At 39.1% G+C, this 26,986-nt stretch overlaps 1 protein-coding gene across 1 annotated transcript; it reads right to left on the minus strand.

Annotated features, from left to right (window-relative positions):
* Positions 1 to 884: 884 nt before the first annotated feature.
* On the minus strand, positions 885 to 26,986 carry LOC121950262 (F-actin-capping protein subunit alpha-2). The gene is made up of 10 exons (XM_042496205.2): positions 26,834 to 26,986; positions 12,714 to 12,777; positions 11,538 to 11,589; positions 10,986 to 11,049; positions 8,420 to 8,626; positions 6,765 to 6,844; positions 4,707 to 4,785; positions 3,795 to 3,866; positions 3,520 to 3,582; positions 885 to 2,035 (listed from the first exon to the last, which is right to left on the minus strand). Exons 1-10 carry the CDS (start codon positions 26,915 to 26,917, stop codon positions 1,895 to 1,897), a joined length of 906 nt encoding a protein of 301 aa, XP_042352139.2. The 5' UTR covers positions 26,918 to 26,986; the 3' UTR covers positions 885 to 1,894.

Here is a 26,986-nt window from a genome sequence, read left to right on the forward strand (position 1 = left end):
AATATCTAACAAAAAAACTAACCAAGCTATTATGCACATCTTACAACTTTATAATTGATTAGGTAAACACCTGTGTGTTTATATTTGTGATTATTTTATTTATTTTTTGTCTCTCTGATTTTGTGTGATTGCATCACTATTACTAAAGTAATAATTAGTACTCACTTGTCTCAATATTTTCATTTGTGAATTTTGGTCATTACTTGCCACTTTATATACAAACTGAAAGTAGTGACCACTGAATGTGCTTTTTCAAAACTGTTAATAAAAAGTAAAAAATACAGCAAAATTTAAAAAATCACAATTATAACCTGCAGGACCTCTGCATATGGTGCCAAATTTCTACACAGGCTTTGTTTTTAAATGTGTTTTCTGCTTTGTTGTTTGTTTTTTTTTTTTGTTTTTTTGTATTTACTGTAAATACCCTCAAAACCCCCAAATCAATAAATGGATTTAAAATTTCTTTTAACTCTTCCAAACCTGGATGGTCACCCCTTTTTTTTTTTCTTAATGTATTCACCTTTTAAAGTATTTAAACCTTTGACCACTGAGCAAATTGGTAAAAAGATAAAATAAAAATATATTCGCTAGATTTATTTTTTATTTTTTAAGAAATCAAGCTAATTTGCTCAGGTTATTCAGGTCAATTATTTGACATTAAAGGAAACCACAAAGTTTGTGTATCTTTCTCGATGGAAGGAGAGGTGGTGGCGCCTTTTGCATATCTGTGCTGAGGTGCCTACTGTCTCATAATCCGTCCATGACGACAAAGTTAAGGATCTCAGAGACCCCTAACTTAAAATGTTTCATCTTACACCTTTAGTTTATTTTTTCATTTTTGCATCACAACAAAGGATATCAGAAAATATGAGTGAGCCAGTAAATAGAAAATTTGTCATTTAATGCAACATAATTGTGACTGAATTACAATTAATCTCATGGAAATAAATCACCAAACTGACAGACAGGATGTTTCATACAGGTATATATTACAATGTGCCTTGTTATATAATACAGTCAGGTTCTGTTTTTAATAAAAATAAGCGCTGGAGGAGAATGTGATACGTTTTGATTTTATTGTAAATTGGACAATATGCACATTACCTAGCAACTGATGACTTGTTAATTAAGCTTGTTAAGTGGTCAGGGAACTCCCTGCGCTGAGTGAGAGTTCAGACGATGTCAAGTCAAAAAGGCAATTTAGCCAGGAGCGCTGCCAGCTTGAGATCTCACGTACAGGACAAACGGTGAGGGAAGTACCAAAATGAGGGAACAAGAACATTGAGTTGCTGACAGTGGTGACTGCTTGTGCCAAAGATACCATTCAATGAACAAAAATAACTTTTGTTTTTTTCGTTAACCCTATGGGACGTTAACCGTGAAGTGAAGGTTCTTTTCAGCCAGAGCTCTCTTGTAAATGCAGACAAAAATTCTCCCAATCTTGATTAGTTTCACCATCATTGCAAATTCAAACTGTTTTTTTTTTTTTACAGCAGATCAAATAAAAGGCGCGGTCTCACTGACACAATAAATATTGCACATGTGATACTGTATTCTATCAGGATGTTTTTGCATACAAGTGTTTGCCCCCGTTCCTATGTCTTATTTCCTCAAGTTATATTTTCCCAAATACGATTATCACCATAGACTCAATATACAGAGGAGTTAACAGTGTTTGTATAAAAACAAAATAACATCAATTAAAAGTAGACATCCAATTCGTAATGTGACATCTGGCTGTGAGACCAAAACCTTTCTTTGTCCCAGTTTCTCTAATTTCTGTACAAAGACGATACAACTATCCAGTCATGCAACGTTGTTTGGGAGGGGTGGGGTGGGGGGGGTGGGGAGTTGTCTGTTATGTTCTCAGATGTTTTTTTTTTTTTGTTTTTTTTTAAGCATTCTGCATCTCCTTGCCAATCTTGTAGCTCAGGATTTTGTTCCAATCGATCTTGGTGCGTGTCACAGGAAGCTGGCGGCGTAAGGCTTTGAAGGTAGTGTCCGACATGGTCTGGTAATTCTCGTTGATGGCAGTCTGAAAGGGAATAACGGAAGAACAGGGAAAGATGGAGACAGGAAGGTAGAGAATTATAAATAAATAAAAATATATTCAAAATATATTTAAATTATTTCCATGTGAAACGTCTGGGTGTTGTGTGATCTATTTTGTTTGTTTGTTTTTTCCATTTGAGTTTTCAGACACTTTAACGTTCAAAAACATTGTCACAGTATATCTAAGACGAAGAGTTTTGTAAGAGTTTTGAAGTTTTTAATTTCTTTAAATGAATGAATGACCATAAATGTAAATTTCTCTATTCCAGGCCTATTAAATTGACAGCCCACAGGCCATATCTGGCCCCGAAGTGACCTACAAGTGACCAAGCTTAGGATGGATACCGAAATCAGGTATTAAACAGTGATTGACCGTATCAATACTATGGTCATCAAATTATTAAAGAACATACTATTGATTAGCTCCGACAGTTCTTTTTTTGATTTAATTTCTCCTCATGCTGCAGCCTCTCACCTGCTCTAAACTCACACTCAACAAATACACACAAACAGTTAATTCAGTTAACAGGCGTAGAGGCCGTGATGGAGACAAAGAGTAGATTACTCAAAAATTACTCTTGCTGATTCCAACTACGCTTGTTACTGCAATAAAAAAATTAAAAAAAAAAAACAAAACAGTAAAACGGCTGTACTTTATCAATACTCGTGTTCAGCATGAAGAAGGCAATACGCTCTATCGGCAGTCTCTCAACCGCCATCGTTATGTTTCACACATGCCCTGCGCGCTAGTTTGGTCAATAGCAAAGTTACAAACAAGCTCAAACAAAAATTGTATGTGGTCTGTTAAAATTAGTTTGCCACATATCTTAAACCTGACCAGGGGTACCTGCAGACAGCAACTGCATCAACAGCAGAGGGAGGAGCACAAACGACAGGAGGAAGGACTGACACTGACCGATGTGTGTTTACTTCACAAAGTATAGTGATGACAGGAATATTATTTATTCTATTGACATGTTTGATATTTTCCCAGTGAGACATTTAATTAAGACATTTATTTATTTTTACTTTGCTGAAGTAAACATGACAGTTGCTGCCATAGACTGTATATAAATATGTCCTGTGTCTTCTCCTGAAACGCTTCACCTCATGAGGTGCTGATCCTGATCAGTTTCTGCATTTTGTGATATTATTGGGTCAGATACATGACCTTTCTTTAAAAGTGAAACAATAAACAATGCTTTCTTTACTGCATTCAGTTGCACTTGCATTCTTTGCTAAAAAAAAAATGAAAATGCTCACTACTGAAAATATCTGGCCCATCCACACTTCCTGCATATCTTACAATTCACTTATATTTCAGATAAGTGTAGGAAGCATTATTTTTTTAATGTACACGTTGGCAAAGAAAGCCCACCAGGTAGCATAATCATTTGTTTTCCCTGTAACAACCAGACTGTAATCTGCATTTTTCACCCAGAATATCCGTTTCATATTTTTACATACCTGATAGTCGTTCTCTGCAGCTTCCATGATCTTAACAAACTCCTTTGCAGTTGAAGCCTCATTCTGAAAGATAAGAAGACACATGTAATTAAATTCAAGCGTAAAGGGGGGAAAGTGTCATAAACAATAAAAAAATTAAGAGAATACACAAGCTAACAACTCTGAAAATAACTAGGGAAAAACACATCCCCAGGGAGTATGTAACAAATCAAAACAGCATTTTTAGAAGTTCAAACCAAAATATCTGGGGTCCACGTGTCTTTGTTTATACTCACAGAAATTGACATGGACTCCTGGACCTCTTTGTGGCTCACCAGCTGAACGTTGCCGTCTTCATAGTAATGAACCTGCAACAATTAAAGGTGTAGTTACTCTTCATTGTGTACATGGAAATCATTATGCAGCCTAAAAAAACATGTAGAAAAGCAGCAATAAAAGCTGAATGGGTGACATAACAAAATCTCAATGGATCTACAATGCCACTCCAAAAGATAACAAGGCAATAACATCAAGATGTAAATGTACTAGAAAGTGAAAAAGACTGACAGGAATAATACTAAAACTCACTAAAATGAACATTCCTTTGTATCTAGTTGAGTAACAACAAGGTGCTAAGATGTAACACTTGATACTAAAGCATGTATTGGATTTGTGTAGAGCAGTGATACTCAAATTACATCTTGTGGGCCAAACCTTTTGTATATTTAGTATACATAAAGTGCATAAATCAGTATTAAAACTGAGCTTGTTTATCAAAATAGTGCCTGTGGAGGATCCCCCACATCCTCCGAAAGAGGTTCTAGCTAAGCCCCTAATGTCCTGAAATCCTAAAAACATCCGAAAAACATTCAAAAATCCAAGAGATGTCCTGAAAATTTAACAATGTCTTAAAATACTTGAAATGTCCTCAAAGCCTAGAAATGTCCTACAATTTTAGAAACGCCTTAAAATCAGTAATGTCCTAAAAGCCTAGAAACTTAAAATCTTAAAATCCTAATAATATCCTAAAATCCTACAAAGTATATGGTGCTGCTGCAGTTGGCCCCAAGTCTCCTGTCATTTTGCAAAAGTGGCCCCCAAAGCAAAGCAAGTTGAGTATCCCTGGTGTAGAGTACATGCGTTATGTTCTCACACACTACCACAAACCTGTGTGTCTCTTCACAGAGTGGAAGATTTAAACAATTTACCTGGATTTTCATGATTCCTGCCACTTGAGTAGTTGAGGGGGAGATGGTGAATTTCCATTCTGACCTCCAGCGTCCATTCCTGTGCAGACAGGAAGAGAAAAAACAAACTTTAACCACGTATTACATCTTTTAATACCATAACTTGACACTATGAAGCAAAAATATGGAGAGGTGGCAAAAAAATCTCAGGAGGCTGATGCATCCATGTAAGATTTATGGTGTGAATCATAAGTTATGATCTTTGTAATCACCAGATGTCACCCCATAATCAAGGTTTCCCATACAGTTATAAATTACAATTGAACAAATTAAACATTTACAGCCACAAATGTTTTCTATTTTTGGAGCTGTGCTGTACATTACCGCTGCTGAAATAGAGATATCTTTCAGTTATTCATTATTATTCAAGCTAATTTTGCAGTTTTTCAACATTAACTTCATCTGTCCAAGTTTGGAGTATACTGTGAAATAAAACATTTTTTTAGTGTGCTCTGTGTCTCTGCTTCTAAATCTGCTGTACTTTCATGACCTGGTGACGTCAGTGGTACTTTGAAGAATTATAAGCTTATCAGGGTGTCCCATTTCACACGTCTAATTTTACTTAAAATCATGTTTGTATTTACATTTTTAATCAACTCTGTGAATAAACAATAAGAAGCTATTTCAGCTTGTGTTTCTAGTCTCCTCCTCTGGGTATCTAGCTCTACTTGCATCCAAAAACAAATCTTCCTTCTTGTCTCACATTGAAGACTAGCTGCATGTCCACCAGGGATAATGGCAGCATTTATTCTGAGTGCAGACAGAGGATATTACCAGGATATGTTTTTACAGTGTACTGGCTGACTCAGCTGCACACCACAGAGAGCCCATGTGTGCTTTACTATGCGTGAAACTTTTGCTCCTCACTTGGATAAAGGTGTGCTGGAGACTACAGTTGGACTACTGGACAAATATTTGGTGAATGGTCGAGTACATCTTTGGCTGTTTTTTGGCATTTAATTTTGCTTCTGCCTCCGAAGAATGACCAATAGTAGCTGCTCGCGTCAGCTGAGAGACAGCAGGGAAATACAGCATGTGAAGCATTTCACATCTTACTCCATGTTATATATCATCAGTTGTTGCTTGTTAAGCTAACTGTGGCCAGCTGGAAAGTCACTGGAGACCTTCAGGATTTCAAAGATAAACAGGAACAAACACTCAGCAGGCCGAGAGGGCAGATGATCACCAGGTGAGTATTTTTGTCACCTAACGCTGTGTTTTGCCCCACAAAGTAATAACTTGTTGCTGTGTCACACAGCTTCCAGGCACATTAGTGTTATTATATTTATGACACTTTTTTCAGGTGTTCTTGTCAAACAGTGGAGTAGGTTATATCCACATGCTGGGTAAGACTGGGCTGGGTGCAATGCATGCATGTACATGTAGGCACTGAGATGTGAAAACTAAGATTTTCTGTTGATACAGCATGAACTGAGGAATTTTAGCTTCCACTGACTTGTCCCCAAATCTGCTTTACAGGTTCCTCATTACTGAAACATGGCAGCACATGATGGCTGTCACTTACACGACGTGTGGAATCATTAAACCCAACAAACCATAAGCTAAGTAAAACCCAGCAGCAAAGAGGATTGGTGCACTTCTTATCCAATTAGATTAACCCGATCCGAAACAGCTCAGCAATGCTTATGAGGGCCAACAGTCTAACACTCCACAGTCAAGTGGCAATTAAAGTAATGCCTCTGAAGCATCTTGTACATATCAAACAACAATTCAGGCTTTTTAAGCTCATTTGGCATTAGTTTGATTTAGAAATCATCGCTGGGAATTCAACAGGCCCAACTGGTCGTTCTTAAAAAGAAGAAAATCTTTGAGAATCTATCCTGTCATCTTTGCTCCATCCTCAAGCTGGAGGGGCTCCTCTTGAATCAAACTGTACTGTTTCGTGTGAACAATGACTTTCCCCTTAGAAAAATGTATATATCAGATATCACAAATCCCAGTGGTGCAAATGCCAAAGGATAGAATTATACATCACACTGAATATTAAGCAAAACGAACCAGAAGTTTTTTGGTTGAAACTGATGGCACTCGATGCACACGATGATGGTTTGATGTCCGTCGATGGTTTTCCCGTAAATCTGAGGGGAGAAGAAAAATATTCTCTGATTTTACATGCAAGGAGGTTTTCTTCCCACAGCTGATGACCACTTTTAGTTGAACTTTACTGCTGCACGTGTGATGCAACTGAATATGACAGTGGTTTTTGGTTAACAAATACAAAATTAAGCTCATGTCAATGTGCAACTGAGAGGGTGTAATATGTACAACGTGCTCAGAAGCAGTTTGACACACCACACGCAACAAATTCACAGTTCAAATCTTTCAGGTCTGCAGCAGAACAGTACTGTTCACTCTGCATTAATAAATAAATAGCACAATAGAAGCTTTGTAAAAGGAAATACTGTGTACCATGGTTTCTCTCCTGAAAAGAACGAACAAAGTTAAAAGTCAAGTTGCACACTGCATGACATGATTTAAATACTTTTTGCAGATACAAATCCCACATTTTAACAAAGCATGTCCTTGCAATATTTTGTGATATTAAATCGGAGGTAGGCAGTTTCATTTTGGCTTCAATGAGCAAAATAATGAATGTATATATGGTCTATGGTACGCGGTATTCTTGACCATATATGGATATATAGTCAATCTTACTGGTAGGACACGTTTAGAAAATCCAGCCTCTGATGGGAGTTTTTGGCCAATCACAAGTCACTTCAGAAAGAGGGCAATCCTATTGGCTGTTCTACAAATACAGATGCATGTGCAGAGAAAGTGGCTATTCCAGCATTGGTGCCAACTGCTCACATTGCAAAGCAACCCAAAAAAGTAAGATGGACTTATCAAAAAGTAAGTCTAAAAGAGAGTCTGACAACAAAAGAAAAATACTTGTCAATATTGGGAAAGGGTTTCAGAGATGGAGAGACAATGTTACTAATAGTTTAGCCTTAACCAGAGCCAATGGCTTGCAGGTCAAGTTCACGTTTATGCAGCTAATGTTAGATAGAGCCTTGAATCATAGTGTGTCCTTTGCGTTACTCCCTGCAGCTTCAGACCAACTGGCCAGGGTAAAGCAGGCAGTAGCTCTACATATAGCTTCCCAGTCAGCCACAGCAGCCTGAATCCAGCCAGCTCTTGGGGAACTTAAGAACCTCCCTTTCTGTGAGACCAGGCAAACTTTCTGTTGCTGCCGTTACACAGGGTAGACTCAGCACCGCTGCTGGAAAGCAGCTTGCTGTGACATCCTGTGCTGGATGGTTTCCCAGTTCGAGCTGCTACAGCAGCCTACTGAATGTCTGTTTTCTGTGCTGCTGCCTGCTCTCCTGGGGAAGTAGTCCAAATTCTGACAGTTTTTTTGTATTCACCTTTTACAGATTTCTGCAAAAGTTTGGGTTTTTTTTTCGGGAAGAAGCTAAGGTAGTACTAAACATGCCTTGGTTTTACATTTGATGTATTTTAAGCAAAGTTACACTATAGCCTCAAATTTCCTTGCTACATTAACTGTTTAGAGTTCAACAGTCTTCTAATATAATGTTAGAGTGAAGGGTGGGATGGAACTGTATTAGTAAAATTGCATCTGTTTTGTTGTTTGACAGATAAAAAAAAAAAAAAGTGGCTACATCATTGTGGTGATGCAGCAGAAAGGTACGTACGGTGCAGACTCCACTGGGATAGTGCTCCTTGACGTAAGCCCTGACGGCCGAGTCCACTGTGCTCCTCCAGCCCTCCAGGCTGCTGTCGCCGTCGTGGGGCCGTGGGTCACTGGCCTCCTTCCTCAGGTGGTCAAACTTGAAGGAGATCTTGTTCTTGGGGTCCAGGACCCGGCCGTTCCCAAGGTCACCATGCTCTGTGATTAAGACCTGGAGGGGGTGAAGAGAGAGTCAGAAAAGTGAGGAAAAGAAGCAAAAGAAGTCTCAGTAGAGACAGGAATGTGAAAATGTAAAAGAGCCGCCAACAAGAGAGACAGGCAGGCAGGAAAGAAAAGTGAACAAAATGACATGGACATGGATGAACAAAATAAAGATGAAAAGTGGAAAAGACAGGAACAAGACCAGAAGGCAAGAGATTTTGTGGAAGGGGAGATAAGAATCAAGAGATCAATTAACGGGATGCAAGGAGAAAAACAAGAACAAAAAGAGAGATGAAGACAAAGGACAGGAACACAGACGGCAGCTTCAACTTTCCATCGACAGTCTTCCACCTCAACACAGCAGCCTGCTGGGTATCAGACTGGGGAATTTCAACCCGTTATGAGGGAACAGAGGGACATGATGACATCTTTACATAAGCCACTGCAACCATTACAGAGGGTTTTGCACAGATGCATTCATTCACCACCATGTTCAACCTTCACAGAGGCAGCAAGCACAATGGCATGAAAATGAAGTGTTTGTGATCTTGTTTCCTGTGGCAGCAGAGGAGAACACTGGGACTTGTTTGATCCTTTAATCCAACCATCCTTCTCTGCTTTAATGCCCATGAGACCATAATATTAGTGCAATAACAATAATGACTGAAGATGCTCATGGGCTTCCCTGTCCCTTTATGATGCTTGTTCCCAATTTATGTTACTGGCTGTTTTTTGCAACGTTTTAACATTTGTGAAGTACTAGCATATGATAAGCACTATATACTGTATAACTATTTGAATGCCACTCCGCACTGTAAAAAAAAATCTATTTGGCATTGATTTTTGTTGAATTTCAGATTAACTGCAATGGTCTAACAACCTAAACTTTTTTTAAACTACTTTTGTATTTGTTTTTTACGTCATAATTGTGCATTGTTGCTTAATGAGTACAAAGAAACACAGTAACATAACTATACATTGGCCCTTATGGATTAGGGTTTTAAACCCTTTAAAACTTGAGCTAACCGGCTGGATTGCTTTCAAAAACATGGGAAGAAGTTCTAAGTTACGAATTTACAAGGAAATTATCGGCATCCTTACTGTTTCAAGCCACATTTCGAGAGTGTTTAGAAGTATGTGAAAGCCATCTGAATGCAGCACCAGAAACGGATGTTGTTCCAGGTTTCAAAGAGTTAAACTGTCTGTTTATCTCAACAAGAGTTACACTTTCCTCTTATGTGGATCAGCTATAAGACCTTTTAATGCTGTTCAAGGCAGGAATACTGCACCATTATGCCACCTCACAGTTCTGTATAAAAGGTATGATCGGGATGGGGGGACAGTGTTGTCTTGCCTTTGAGCCAGCAACTTAGGTAGTAACAGCGCTGAAGAGACGTCTTTTTTAAAGGGACAGCTGACAGGATGGGATCATGGGCTGGACAGGTGTGATGTGGTGTCTAATGCATGCGACCCATCACACAAGATTCAAAAAGCTGCAAATAGCAGTTAGTGACTAACTAAAAGAAGAAGAACTGCTATTGTAAATGTCTGCATATTAAGAAAACAATGTGATTCGGGAGCTTCTCAACCCCTGAGCAGAGGACGAGGTCAGCCACCATTTAACAAAGATGGTAAATGATTGTTATTGTATGTCATTGTTATTGTTTAGAAAGTGCTGCAGATGCACGTTTTTTTCTATTTTGTGGGCCATTTCTAGCGAAGTTGCTCATTACCTTTTCCCCATTTTTTAGAAAGAAATCAAGCTAATAAGCTCAGGTTTCAAAGGGTCAAATAGCTTGTGAAAGGTGTATACCAGCAGCAAGAAAACTGATGTTGATCCAGGTTTCAAAGGGTTAATTAATTGTTAGTAATTTATTATTATTATTATTATTATTATTATTATTATTATTATTATTATTATTATTATTATTATTATTATTTGTAGGAGCAAATCATGCAATTATTAGTAGTGGTAGAAGTAATAGTAGTAGTAGCAGTAATAGAAATAGTAGTAGTAGTATTTCATTTATATATATTTATGCACTTGTGTTAGCTTTACTACTTCTACACTTGTAATTTTTGAGTAATCTCTGGCACAAGCATGTCCTTTGGGATTAATAAAGGTTTATCTCATCTCATTTGATCTTCTTTTACATATTGTGCAGCAGCAACAGATCCTCATGTGACATGAACTGAATGAACAACAGATTTGAGACAGGCCTGCTGTATAGGGTGGAGAGTGTGGGAAGCGACAGCAAAAGCGAGAGAAGTAAAACAGTGAGCAGATTTAGACCCATGATATCACCCCTCTGCATTTAGCCTCTAAGCTGACACCATCACTTATGGTCACAGCTGAAGCATAAACTCACCTGTTCTTCATGTCCCTCGATTTTCACTGGGGTAAACTGGTCCAAGTTATACTGTGCAAATGCACTGAGGAAAGAAAGAGACAAAAAATTACTTCATACACTCCAAAGACTTTACACAGTCATACTTTAAAGGTTTTGTCAATATTATGTTATATGCTGTTTTGGCAATATGGATGTAGACTAAAGCCATGATAAGTCTATGGCTAAAGACAGCTTTGACTTTAATTTCACTGACTCACCTATTTTCAGATTTAAAAAAGTAAACAAGGCTGGCAAAAAAAATCTTGTTCAATTGAAAACAAGCTGTGTTAAAAGACCTATTAGACTAGATAAGGTTTTTTTAAAGAGACAAAATGTAAAGTAAGTATGTAAGAGTAAACAAAATTAAAGATGGGGCATGTCAACTGCCATCTGCTGTAGGTAATTCACAGATAACCACCAAGTGATACAACCCCACTTTAAAATATCTCAACTATCCCTTTATTTTCTTCATACAAATTAAAAAAAAAAAAAAATTCAAGATACTGAAATAGTGCAAGACGGAAGACTTACTTTGCTGCACCCTCCCTGAGAAGACTGTCATTGTTGAGCAGAAATCGCACATCTGAGGACAGAAAACAGTCAGATTATGAGAGAGGAGAGGAAGACGGTAAAAAGACAGAGGGGAGAGAAAGAAGACAGGTACAGCAGATAAACAGCATGACACACACACCAACACAAAAGACAAAGCTGCCTGCAGTCAGTCTTTGCAACATTTACGCCAGAGGAGTGAAGCAGACATGGTAAATTAGCTCAGTGGAAAAGGCTGTAAAATCACACAGAGATGAAAGGGACAAAGTGGCAAGAGGGGACTGTATTTTAGAGTGTGTGTGTATGCGTGTGTGGCTGTCAGGCTGTGATAAGAGGCAGACAGACAGTCCGCCGGCGCTCCTCTGAGGTGGCGACATTTATCGAGGTCGGACGAGGCTTTCACGATGCCAAAACACATACACACACTCTCTCAGGGGGCACTACTTTGACAGCATGGTGTCAACACTGGCGCTGCAGGGTGAGCTGCAATTTGGCCGAAACATCAGAGTCTCGTTTTGCTTTCTAGGTGGCCGCAGTGGTATGATAAGTGACACATGAGTGGAAATGACTTTCCATTTCAGCACCTTTTTAGCAACTGCAAAAACAATTACAAATAGAGTGTTGTGAAAATATACCCAGCCTCATAGCAATAAACTTCTGTCCAACCAGCAATTTTAACCTGAAAACATGTAGCTGTTCCTTAGAGCCACTTTGTATATGTGTCACTTTGGCACCACCAATTACATACAGCATACAGCAGAAACCGCAGGTAGGAGTCGAACCCATGGCCACTGCATCAAGGACATAGGCTTTTGTTCATGGGGTGCCCGCTCTACCAGGTGAGCTACTCAGAGCCCCAATAGTTTTTTTTCCTATTCAATAAGGACATACACTGTACATTTATCCACAAGAAGCAGATGTGCAGATGTGCCTAATGTAATTTAATAAAACACCTGTTGTGGGTATTTTTGCTTGTAGTCAGGTGATAGACAGTAGAGAGGAGATAGGTAAGGAAAGGAAGAGGAGGAGGAATGAAGGGACCACCAGGACATCTGAAGAGCCAGTCCTGAGCAATATCATTGCATTTTACACACCAGTAATTTTTCATGTTAAATTATCACCACGCATTACATAGAGAAAGAGAAGCCGAGTACTCACCATTGAATACTTCGTTGAACTCTCCTGGCGGGGCGTGGATGACAAAGTTAGCTGCTATGCGTACCTGCAGACAAAAGGACAAGGTCACTGATCTGACACAAAAAAGGAAACAGTTATTAACATGACAAATCAATCTTTGTGACACATTGTCAAAACTCTGAGACACCACATTACAGTTAAATCTGCTCCTTTACTTGGCATTCTGTCTTTTTTGACAGTTTCCAATGCAGAATTCCCACTAACAAAAGCAGTTGTTTTAATTATGAAATAATGTTCTGACTCCTTTTAAAGTCCGTAGAGGTTTTAGTTGATTCTAGTGCTACAAACGCTATGATTGCATTAACTTAACCCTTTGAACCTGAGTAAACTGACATGATTTCTTTTAAAAACATGGAAAGAAGACAATGAGTAATTCTGTATCCTAAATTCAAATATGCAACTTTGAAAAGTACAAATAAAGTTTTTTCCTATTGTTTTCCTTTTCCCTATACATTTCCCCTCGCCTTTTAAAAATACTTTCTAAATTTACCAATTTCTAGCAATTTGTGGAATATTTCTTACCAAGTTGCTCATTGCCTTTTTTCCCATATTTTGGAAAACAAAATGCACCTATTTGCTCAGGGTTCAAAGGTTTAAATACTCATGAAAGGCGTCTTAATGCAGCAATAGAAAAGTGATGTCGCTCATGGTTTCCAAAGCTTAAAAGTGTCCTAAAAGTCCTAAAGTCCTAAAATTTACAATGTAAACACTGACTACATGTATGCACTGTGGCCAACAGAGGGTGTAATGCTACTGTGTCACTGGTTTGGAGGGTGGAGCGAGGCACTTCAGTGTGTCTCTCAGTCTATGGTGCTTGTGAGCATAGTTATTTTTCCCCTTCCTCGCTTCTCTTCTGCTGCTGCACAACAGCACTTCCTGTTTCCAGGTCACATGTCAAACTGACAGCAAGATAACGGCCCCTCCCTCCCCTGCATGGTTTACAACCATATAAGGACATAAAAATGTGCTGAGGACTCTAGTACAGATTTTCTCTCTTGCCCTACCTCTATATCTCTTTACCTCTATCTGTCACAGGGAGGGTGCGAAGGCTCAGTCAGGTCCCCCCCCCCCAGTCTCAAAAGCTGGTGTGTCAGGGAAGTTGTTCATATACATGTCTGTGTGTGACAGGGTGTGTGTTTGTGTCAGTCCCCTGGGCCCTTATTAGCAGTGTGTGTATACAAGTGCTCTGGCACTCGTGCAGAGCTGCAGATTGATTCCTGCTAATGAGTGATGCTGAGAGAAAGGAAGCCACTCGGGGAGGAACCCGTGTGTGTCTGTGTGTGATGTTGAGATCAAAGTTTATCTGCATTCGTATAATCCTCCGTCATGAAATCATCATGACCCACTTATGTTGGATGATCTAAAATTCGTAACAATGGAAGTGTGTGAGTCTCTGTGAGTGCATGACACATTTGCACACTTGGTTAAACAGCTGGTGGAAAATTGTGTTTGTATTTGGGACTTGACATCCCTGTGGGAAGACTCATTTGCACCGGGTCTCCCTCATTACACTGGATGGCAGTGTAAACAGACTTTCCATATGCAGAGTGAGTATCTCCCAGACACTCAAGGGCCTGTTCAAGGAAGCAGGTTCACATGTTTGTGAACCAAAGTGATCCATATTGGTTATCTGATCAGTTTACATCAGTCCATGTGACATGAGAAGTGCTTATGTGGGGTTTATTCAGCTGCTCCCTGGAACAAGCCCTAAGGACTGAGGTTTTAACTCAAGTAGCTCATAAACTTAAGCTGTCATCTGTTGAGGTCTAGTTTTGTCTTCATTACAGTAGGACTGCCAGATTTCTTATGATCTGAACTGATTCAAAACAATAAATTAATCATGATCTTTATTAAACTGTCCATACATGCCAATTGCCAATAGTCTATCTGAAGCTGTTTAAAAACACCACAGATACATTTAAAAAAGTTTTTCTAAGTTCTTTTCCTCGCTTTTGATTTCCTATCCACACTGGATATCCAGGGTTTCCCACACATTAAATTATTTGTAGCGGCCGCCCATGACTAAAACAACTGCCGCTCCAATTTGATTAGGCTTGAGCTGTATGTAATATTTCATACTTTCCGTTTGGTCGTTTTTTTGTTTGTTTTTTTTAAGACCATTACAATGTCTCTAGTATCACATTTGTTATTGTGAGGTTGACTTTATTCACACCTTTATTAAAAAAACAACAACAACAACAATATAGAAGCTATAGACACATGGAACAGTTAATAACAATAAGAACTGTCATTTATATGGGCATGTGAATGAATAGATAAACTAAGAGCACCTCAACAAGTACAAATACCTGACACAAAACTGAACGCTCTCTGTGTCCAGATCTGGTTTCAATAAAGTCTATTAATAGAGTTTATGTTCGGCTGGATCAGTTTAACCATGCTGGACATTGGGTGCACAGCCTCTTTAGAAATAACATTACAATATGCTTTTTAGTGTTTTTTTCTGTTTTGTCTTGCTGATTCAATGCAATGTAATCCTTTAATGATATCAATAAATCAATATTCTCAAACTCTTATTCTATTCAATGTTGCAGAGTGCTGGAGCCGTACCCAGCATGTGTTTGGCAAGAGGCAGGGTACGCCCTTTACAGGTAGCCAAACTACTACAGGGTTAATACACACAGAAAGGCAAACAGAATCACACCTACAGGAAATTCTGTTCCCAGTTCACCTGCGTCAAGACTTACAGGTCATCAAAAAAACCTAAGCAGGCCACTACTGTGACATCTCAGATATTGTTTTCCAGCCTGACAAGTGAAAAGCAACACTGGATGCACACAAATAGTTTATGTTTGGCATAAATACAAATTTTTAAAACAGTGAATTCTTAATGCATTGGCTTAAATATTGCTGACTATAGCTATCTTAGTTCCTACTGTGAACAACTGTGTTAGCTTCCTGAATTAATTGTGTAGCACCAAAAGCAAGGGAGAGACCAGTGAGGACTGCACAGGAATGGACAGGGATGGGTTTTCAATCACATCTGACAGCTAACTGTTATAGGAGACTTGGAGAGGAGAGGAGATAAAGCCAAGGGAGTACGTTGTGGTTTAAAATGAATCACTGACAGGAGGAAGAGGAGATGGATACTCCATTAGTGGATTATGAGTAAGGCATTGACTGTTAAAAGATAGTTAAAACAGGGTTATACTTCCTCTTCCTCTAAGTACCTCAAACCAGTTCTACTAATGCACTGAGACAACAGCCTACATCCTCCTATGGAAATAGAAGAATAAACATTAAATGCAAACAATCATATTCACTTTCTACCGTATCTTGCAGATTATTTGTATTAGATTATTACTCCATGTTTACAGTGATGCTGAATACAAATACTGTTTGTAATATACTATGGCAATATCACAGAATACCAGGTTATTTAGAAATTCCGAAGGTATTTTCAATACCGTCATAAATACTAGTGGTACTTCTATTAAACTCACTGTTTTTCTATTTAGTGCACAGCATGCACCCCCAGAGCTCAGTCTCTGGTCTCTACTGGTGGAAAAGGCTGCTGAGTACTATATATTTATACCGTAATATACCACTGTCGTATACCATAATGAAATATCACAAAGTTATGGAGGTATGAAATATTACATACCACTGAGTCTAGATTGTAAGACAGCAAGATTGCACAGCAAGTGGTCAAACCACAAACCTGTTGTGCTGACATAAGGGAGGAAGTCTGCTTCATGCACTGCAGAGAATTTATGATAAAGTCCTCTCGGAGACAAAGAGAATGAATGTGAATGTTATAATTTGGCCAGTGTCTGTGAAACCCCAGCAAAAACTGATTACTTTAAACCAAAGTTTTTCAAAGTTTAATAGATTTAATGGTCCAGTGAGCAGGATTTAGGGGAATATATGGGCAACAAACCAAACACTGGCTCTAGATAGGGACATTCTCATTTTCACGTCAGCCACAAAGTGAGCAGCACCTCTGTAATGAGCACCATCGGAAACAAACTTATTATGTAACATAATATGGCTTAATTCAGTGTTTTTACTGTTTTAAATCACTGGGTACATTTGTTTAACAGAGGAAAAGACCTCTGTGGATAATATGACTCTTGGTAAAAACCTTATTTCAGTGTTTTTACCAGTTTTAATCAACTGGTCTGTTTGTTTGGGAGAGGAGGAGTCATCTGTGAATAAATTGTATCCCTGTGAAAAACCCCTTAACAATGAGCACTGAAGGAATCCTACCTGGGAGTTCATGCTTGAAACACAGGAAATGTTTCAGCTGGTTCTTATCTGCGATATGCACTGCTGGATGACACTAAATCCCACACACTGTTCCTTTAAGTCAACTTGTTAACACGCAGACAAATGGAACGAAATGCATGGCCTCCATTGCAGAGGTAATTACCGTATAGAAAGGACTTGAGTGTTGAGCTGCAAGGTTAAGTATTCGTGTGACAGTCTGTTACACTGGGACACAGACTACTGGGACACTTCGGAGCTCTGAGACCTAGTTTTAACCTTGAGCACCAGCTGCTAACGTGCTACATGAAGTTAGAGGCAAGGAGTTTAAGGAATTTTATAAACTAACTCAAAGCTCTTGGCTCTTCCATCCCATCAGACAAACTTTCCCAAACTTTCCCAAGTACCAATCAACTGTATTGAACACCAAAAACATTTTAACAAGTGTTTTACCACCACCACTGAAGATGTTTGTCTGTTGAAATAAAGACATCTCAAAACATTACAGGTTTGTACAGTTAATCAGTGAACCGCAGAGAAAATTCTGCTAACAGCTTGAGAGAGACCCACTGCCACCGATATAGCACCGCAGCGCCATGATGCCAAGTCTGGGAGAGGACTACCTAAACCTGGTATATCTCAGCCACATGCTGTTTACTTGACTGATAGCCATAGAGAGACACCATCAGAAACACAGCTTCTGATTGCACAACAAATGCAACATGAACTGCTATTGAAGACACTTTATTACAACAATACTGTTTTGACCATGAAAATGTGGATAAATAATCAAAGAAAAGATTCAGTGTCTTATTTATCATTCTGGATGTATTTTACAAGTTCTCCAAAAAGACACTGCACCTCAAGGCTGGATTACAAAGAGCTCCTGAAAGTGACACAACCCCCCTCTCCCCACCAGATTATTCAGTGATATCATTATTGTGATATTTGAGTGCTGGTGGTTGAAGTCTAATATGTGAGACTTTGAAGTGGGCTGACGAGTTTTGCATTTAGGTGGAAAATCAGTCCTTGAAGAGAAATAATGAACCAAATTTTATGGATGGTGCCGCTTGGGAAAATTGCACTTTGATAGAGATATTTGCATAAACACCCTTGGACATACATGCAGCTTTGTGCAGTTAAGACAAACAGAGGGACTGACTATAGTTTGGTCATTTCAAGAGACAGAAAGCGAGGCTAACATCTGCTGCTGTGCGTTTTGTCTAAATATGACTCAATCACAATCATATCTTGGATAAAGTCTTCCTTTTGCTGGAAATAAGGGGTTTTAATCTCCCACATTCAATTCCCTTATCTTTCGAAGGATTCTCAGGGGATTCTAGGCACTGGCATGCCAGCGTGAGCTAACCAAAGAGCTGGAATAATATACTGGAGCTCACACACACACACACACAAAGACCATGGGACATAAACACCCCCTGTTGTGTGGGATCCTTGTGTCTTTGTGCTCTCTTGGCCTAGACACCAGCTGGTCTCTTTTCTTTCAACTTGCTCACTGTATATTCATCCTCATATTACCAAGCAGCCCCTCCTTTCCTTGCAACAGACACTCCCACTGCACTATCCCAACACCAACCCCACAATCTGCCCTCTTAGGGAGCACTCTTTCTTAATCCCAAACGACACCCACTGACACTGAAACCACACACAACCTAATCCTGGCATCAAAATCGCCTTATCGTGCCAATCCAGATCCATGAAAATAATGATAATAGCACAAAAAACACAGCAGGAGTAAACCGAAGCAATATTTTGGCCCGTGGGCATTTTAAGCTGCATCATCTCTTTTGAGTTTGATCCCCCTCCCTGGCATGACTCCATTTCAATATCCTAGATAGAAAGAGAAAAGCGGGTCCTGGCACCTTGAAATGCTGCAGCAAAGACAGGGCCAAGTTTGGAGGAAAACCTTTCTGATGTGGGTGAATATTTTGGGGAAGGGGGCTTCGGGTGAAGGGTGCAATAATTTATGAATAATAAGTCCACAGCATGATGGGAGAGAGAGGAGGAGGACCGACAGGCAGCCGTAGGCTAACTATAAATGTTCTAATCAAAATGAGGAGGTGGTGGCTGGTCGGCTCAAGATTAAACTGGAGAAATAGGGCTGTGATGTTGGGTATAAATAATGTCAGAAGCAGAAGCTTTACTCAAGGGGGTTTCTTAACAGTAAAGATCATGACTTTTTTAAATAATTGTGACACTGTGTTAAACAGATTAATGACTTTCTGGGGCACTTTGTTCTTTTTTAATACCAGCTCTGTGCTTTACATTTACTCAGACTGACACAGTGCCACCTGCTCCACTGGCTTAGCTGCAGGTTCACATATCATACCTGTGATTTTGCAAGCTGTTCCCCATAAACTACAAATCACGTACTGAAAACTATAACTGACTAATGATCATTGCAAGTTTTCAGATTCCTTTCAGGCAGCTACCAGTTTCAGTTTATCTCAGTCAAACATTAATCTTTACTTGTGCAGACTACATACTGTCTTGGTAATCTGTCATAGTGATAATTTTATCATTTTTCTTCATGTCAAACAAAGCGGGAAGTTTTGTGATAATGAGGCTGGGGCAGCCAGTTACAAAACTCTCCTGACTGGTGCCTTCACTTGCCCTTAAGATTTTGTTGTCTGCACATTCATTCAGCTGATGTTTTGTCAAAAAAAAATCTAACCTGGTAAAAAGACAAAGGTAAGGGTGTATTGTTGTGCCCAACACTGTTTCTTCTCTATTAGGCACAAAAATCTGACATTTATTTATTCTTCAAATGGTCAAAAAAATATGTCAAGCATACTGACAGGAGCCCATCAAGCTAAAGTAAAAAGATATCTCCATGTACTCATACCAGTATTTTGTTTATTTTGTTTTTGTTGTTATTTAAGTCTCATTTTTTGTTAGGGAAACAAAGAAACCTTCATTTTAAAAACAGCAGAACTGTTTTTAAGTAATTACTCCCTCAATTACACAATCTTTAAATGAGCATACATTTAATCATACACATTTATGAAAACGTTATTATCTACCTTTGTCAAATACTCATTTTTACTGAATAGAGCTTGATCACATCAAATAGTGTAATTCAATTCAACCTCAATCAGCTGTTAGCTCAGGCCACCAGCTGCTAGCAGCTAACATTAACTAGCTCTCCTCCTGCTGACTTCACCACAACGTTTTTTACTATGTGGAATTATGAACTAAACTATTGGATATGTCCTCTGATGCATCAATTGTGAGTTATCTGTATTCTTTTTGTCGCAATGGCATCTAGGGGAAGAGCTCTGTTCGTCTAAAACACGTTTTCTGTTGTCTTCTATTGTTTTCTGTTGCTTCTAGCCTGCACAAAATTGATGTGAACCAACAACACACTGGCCACTGCCATGCGTGAATGTCATCTCTTTTGCCAATAGGCTGATGGCAGTCAACAAGGCAAATATCGGTCGATAACGATTTCCAGCCGACAAATTGGTGCATCCCTATGAACAATTATCTAATTGTTGAAAGTATAATGCAAATCCTGGATCCTGGATCCTGGATCCAACCCAATCTCTTTTCCTTATACTGTGCTGGTAAAAGTAGTGTCACTTTACCCCAACCAGCCGGCTATGCAATTTATGGAATATCACTGTCTTGCATTACCACTTTAAGTATGCAAACAATGCAGTGCAAAGTCACTGGTCTTTACACATCAACATTTATTGTTTTATAGAAAACTCCTGGGTCAACAAGGTTATAATCTGTTCTAACCGTTAAACAGGGCATCAGTGTTTAGACAAACATGCATAGTTCTTTCCTTATCTCCAGATCTCTTGCACTGCCTCAGGCATGTACAGAAAACACTCCTCTGTCTCTGCATTCTTCAGTTAAAGGGAGATACCACTAAGTTTTCAGTATCCAACTATCCCCGTGGTCTTAGACAGCTGTTCACAAGCTAAGCCTTGGAACCCAAATAAGGCTTAAGTTTCCAATGGCTCTCCTGTTAAAGGCCAAGACACACCAAATCAACATTAAAAAAAAACAACTAGTGATCAATCAATCAATCAATCAATCAATCAATCAATCAATCAATCAATCAGATTTATTTATAAAGCACTTTTAAAACAACCAGAGTCGACCAAGGTGCTGTACAAAAACAATAAAAATAAAAATAATAAAAATAATAAAGGACAATAAAATAATAGAACTAAAAACAGCATAAACAATAAAACATAATTAATAAATAGGCTAAAAGTGTATTGCCCGTCGTATCTATGCACATGATGGCAAAGGCCAATTGTTGCATTGCCTTACATTGATTGTGTCGGCCAAAAAGTTGCACCTGAACACACCGCAAAGACTACAGCCAACAGACAACCAGCACAAATGTTCTGCTCCTGTGTGAGAGGGAATAACTTTCCAGCAGGTGGCAGTAGTCTGTAAACGTCATATTTAACAGACAAGACAAATTCACAATGCTAGGCAGCCAGTTAACACATTAATAGCACAGCCAACACTTAGCATGAGCTAGCAAACAATAACACACATATTTGCAAACCATTTTTTCGAAAGAGCTCAATGGCTATAAAAAAGATCTTACTTATTGTAACAAGTTTGTTTCATATTCACACCCTCTTGCACTTAGCTGTTTGTTTACTTTCCTCACTTCTGTTTTTTTTTTTTTTGCTTGTGCACTAAGCTGAACATCCAATTAGATCAATTTCATACATACTAAAACACAAAAGAATGGCTATAGACTGCTTTCCCGTTGCCAGTAGACCGGAGCTTGTTTTGGTGTGTCCATTTGACGGTCTGTGAAAACTTGACGGTGGTTACTTCTCTTTATATATCTCACCTTTTCAGTCTCTCTTTCAAACTTGGTGCAGACTAATTTGAAAGTGTTTGAGCTCTGCTTAGGAGTAGACAGACGGTAATTAGCGACAGCTCTTCATTGCATCTCGCCGGTTGGGGAGCTGAAATTAACACATTCACCCGGATGTTGTGTTTCCATTAATACCGATAACAGCCGAGACAATAAATACGTGTGACTACTGCAGAGTCATTTGACCTGGGTGCGAATGCCGAATGTGCGATTTTCCATTGCATTAAAAAGCCAGATGTTAGCAGCTTTTCTGTGCTGTGAGAATGAGGCATAAGTTAACTGACATGTTATGCTAACTTCACTTACAGCAGTGTTATTCAGAGTTCTACTTGGCTGTCCATTGAAAAAGGATCAGCATAAGCCCAATGCTGGTGATAATCGGGTGAACATGGTCTGATGACAATACTAGTACTATCACTTATTGACTTCAAGACATAAATAAATAAAGGGTGCATTATACATTTTAGTTGTGCATTATTTGAGACTAATTCTGAAATGGAACTGAATAGTTAGTCTAGTGCTAAAACTCAGGTCAAGCAGATTTGGGCTGAATACCACAAACAGTGTCTCAGACACTGTTGATTACATTTCCTCAAAAGTTAAATAGGTGCTGTGTGTCATATCTCATCATGGAAGTTGATTGGCCTAAGGGAGGGGGAGCTGGAACTTTCTTTTAGCTTCCTCATTTATCTCTGCTCACTCACAGGGGCAATGCCGCTGAAGTGTTTCATGTGCGCACTTCTGCCAGCTCAGTGCTAAAATTATTATGAAAAGTATTCTTGGTTAATAGTCTTGCGTGCATACAACAAAGTAACACTTGACTTTCAGAAAACTCCACCAAACACCATTTCACTGTATTAACATGTCTTCTGACAACAAAATAGAGCTGCAAACTGATGGTGAAACTTTAAAACATGATGGTACCACCTCTGTGATTTTGCAACTAACCAATCTACAGCTGAAAATATATAATTAACAGAGCCAAAGCAGCATCACATTAATGAGGCTCAGGGAGAACTAAAATTTGAAATAAACCATCTTAGTTTTCCTCTTGAATAATCCACCCTTTTCATGAGATTGTGGATTGTAAAACAGCCACTTTCTGCTGACAGAAAGGTCTGCTCCTTTGTGAAACAGGAACCAGAGCACAGACATCTCGGTTTTTCTTTTAACCCTCAGAAACTTCAAATAGGGACTTATTGTAGGGCTGGGCAATATGGCTTAGAAATAATATTGCAATATTTTGAGGCTATATAGCAATCCATGCTATAAATCTCAATATTTTGAAATCTTTAAACTAATGTAGACTACTGAAACACGAAATGATTAACTGAACTACAGTTGCAATAAAGGTAAGTAATGTAGCTACTGTTAGAATAAAGTTGAATAAAATACTGTTGCATAATAAAGTTTAATCAACGGTAGTGTTATAATAAAGTTTAATTAAGTAATGCAGTAATGCAATAAATCAGAGCAGAACCACTGGTGCGTTTACTTTGAAGTTAAGGCGAAATAAGGGCAGCTGTCACTTGATAACAAATCTAGGTTGTGGGTTGCGGGTTTGTTTGTCAATCAAATTGCCATGTATCAGATCATTTTTTCCACTTCTTTTCTTACAATAAGAAACAATCAAGTTGAAATATAAGATAGATAAAGTGCTTGGTTCCTGGTGCTGGTACCTGCCTGGGCACTTAGGTAGACATGAAGGAACCAACACACATTGAGTAATGGCAGTTTCCTGTAATACTCGTGTGGTTTCTTTGCTGTAATGCGGAAGTTGGCAGGCCACTACCAAAATGACTCAAAATGACTAAGAGCAGCACTTGGTATCTGTGGCAGAGAGGAGACTCTTCTCACTGTTTAATCATTTACAAATGGATGAGACTTTTTAGCAATTCCCCGTCAGGGAGCTCTCATGTCTTTTTCTTGTATAGCAAAATGACGCTGACAGCCACATCAGCAACAGGACAGACATTTCTCAAGCCCCTGGGACACATTTGGGGTGTTTCTCACAGAGACAAATTCTTGGCAATTTATTGTATTTGACACAGGCGCAATCCTGTGACCAAAAAGAAATGTCCGAGGTTAACTTTTCTGAGGCTGCCGATCAAAACAGTGTCTCCAAGCTGGTTTTGAACATAAAAACATCAAATCATAGCAAGTTTAGGTTCCCACAAAAACATGAATGCAGATTTGTCAGTGAATGTGGGAAAATACCAACAGTTAAGTGCCAGGGGATTCTGGCTGTGGCTGATCGTTTTATATCCACTCTGCCAGTCTCTGGCAGGTCACCAATCATCATTTGGGGTTTTCTTTTTATTCTACAAATCACGGTTAGCCAGTGATTTAATTGACTGGGGAATTTTGGAAACTATTACCCACTCTCACTATGTAAGGCAGATGAAAATGCTCATTTACCCCTTTTGTAGTTTTGATCGGAGCTGCTAAAATAAGGCTGAGGGGCCAGAGCAGATGGCTGATTGCTCTGAGCTAATGCACTGGAGAGACGGCCTTCAAAGTACAAAATGCAACTGTGGTGTTTGTATGGAAATGCAGTGCTTTTAACAGCACAACATGCAGTTGATGGATGCATAATGTAACTCACTTGGTCCCACAACAATCATATTCTGAGAGGGAAACGAACAGCTTCCACCAGCTAAATACTGCACATGCCTGACTGTTACTCTGCAAGTCAGCCTTGGCAGGTCGCTAACCATCATTCTTTCAGCTTTACAAAGTCAAACTGTTTGGTCAAAAAGTGTTAGTGGCTTGATATATGTGAAAACCAATGTGGTTAGAGCTGAAAAGAGTTCCCATCCTCTCCACAGTAACATCTTAAGCTATTTAAAGTTTTTTACCACAGCTGCATGTCATAAGCACATACCTGAGAATATTATTTATGGTGAAGTACATCCTAAAATCACAAGTCACCCTGGCTGCAGTCACACACACACACACAAACACACACACACACACACACCCTGGCCCTGTAATGAAACGCTGAGCTAACAACTGATGCCTGTGTGTTGATGAGCATGGCGCAGTCATAACCGCGGGTCAATGAGCAGCCTGAACACTAAAAAACTTCTGACTCAGGCTGATGTGGAAAACAGCAAAATAAAACCAGGCCTTGTTCTAGCTCTAAATGGTGTATTACATAACTTAGAGAGTGGCAAGTGAAGAGCTCACAAGCTTTACCAACAAGGCTGCGCGCTATGGTTTACTGTGATATTAACAAGCTTGTAAGGAATTTTAACTGCAAGACCAAGATAGATGCAACACAGAGTTTTAAGTACACATGTTCACCCCCTGGGAATCACCAGAGGCCTTTTAGCTACGATACGATATTGCAATTTCAAATGTGTAGCAACATGCTGAGTATTTTAATAAAATATATTGTGATTAAAGTTTTTGGTCTGTTCAAGTCACGTCAATCAATTTTATAGCAAACTTTTCGAGTGAAATGAAAAAGTAATTGGTTGTATCATTCTATTAGACCTCCAAAAGTTTCATTTGTATCTGTATTCTAAAAACAATACTGGACACCGGTGTATCGATATGATACAGCCATGCAAAATTAACGCTGTGCTATGCTGTACTAATTTTTACCCCAACCCCTTATATCTTGATGCATTTGTTAAAAAGGCTACCACCATGTCTTGTTTTTACTATTTATTAGCTATCTATATATCTACTTGTTGAGTAATTTAATTTGAATGGAATTTAACCCTTTGAAACCTGAAGCTATGTCACTTTTCTTGTGCTGCTTTCATATGCCTTTCACAAGTCTTTCACCCTTTTAACCTTTTAATCTGATCAAATTGGTCAAATCATGGGGGAAAAGCAATTAGCAACTTGGGAAGAAATGTTCCACAAACTGTAATAAATCAGTAGATTTAGGGGTCGTTGTTGTTTTTTAAGCCAGGGTTAATGTCTCATGTAACATATTTAAAATTATGTTACATAATTCTTATAATTTTTGTGCACTTTTTCCAAGTCATGATTGCCTTGTTTGTTTGGGTTTTTTACTAGCACAAATTGCTTGCTAAATACTTAAATTTAAATGTCTTTTGTTGCTTTTGTTGCGTGTGATCTCTCTTAAGGAAATGAGAGAATGAACAGTATTTCCAGACAGTAGCAGGGGTGTAATGGGGAATAAAGCCTTCTGACAATACGAGTTTGACAACCCAATTTGCATAACAGCTATTGGGTAAAATAACAAATATTGGTAGGAGACTTTTAAAGCTGTAGATGTGGACTTTGAAATGGGAGGAGCACACATGTAAATGTATACTGAACCATAACTTCTTAATGTAAAATTACATGTTGGGTCTTCCCATCATGTCCATTATCTACTGGGTCTCATAGTTCCTACATCTTTTTACTGTCTGTTTAACGTCAATAACTAGACGTACAGTGGTAAGCAAGCTAGCTTGTAGGATATATATGGTTGTTGTCACACAGCCAATTCAGTCCTGCTCTGTATTCAGTAATATGACAGTCCACCACTAGCATTTAATTTTGTGTAGCGACAGAAAAGCGGTATCAAACAGCGAAAAGGGCGTGTTAGTAAGTCAAGCTATCTGTTAGCAGGCTATGCTAAACTAACAAGCTAGCGATCTTAGGTGTGTGAAAACTTCCACAACATAAGCGACCAAAGACACGGGGCCACAGACGACACGTCCACGGCACGAAAAGGGTGTGGGAGGTGAATTTATAATATGTACACGGTCCCTATTTTGAGTCAGGACCGTACAAGGAGCCTCCGTTTGAGATTCGCAAATGAGCGGAAGTTGAGCTAAAAATAATAAGAGCAGAAGCAGCAGCGGTTCTGCTGAGGCCTGGGTTTTCTCCAAATTACGTGAAGCCGGTCGACGCCGGGATGCACCGGAGGAACCGACTCAATATGCAACTGAAAATTCATGCGTCGACCCTGACCCCAGCTTGAGTTTATTCTGTGATTAAATTGGCATCTTACCTTTTCGTCGTCGGATAGCTGCTCCTCATGATCCGCCATCTTTTCTTCCGGCACCACCAGCTTGTCAGAGCCCTGTGACGTCATCGCATGGGTGGATTCCCAGCTCGGTTCAGCTCAGCGAGCTCTGCACGTCTGCCATTCATCCTTTCTCTC

Source organism: Plectropomus leopardus, chromosome 7 (assembly GCF_026936395.1).
Source record: "Plectropomus leopardus strain MGB_pleo_1.0 chromosome 7, ASM2693639v1, whole genome shotgun sequence".
NCBI classification, from domain to species: Eukaryota; Metazoa; Chordata; class Actinopteri; order Perciformes; family Serranidae; genus Plectropomus; species Plectropomus leopardus.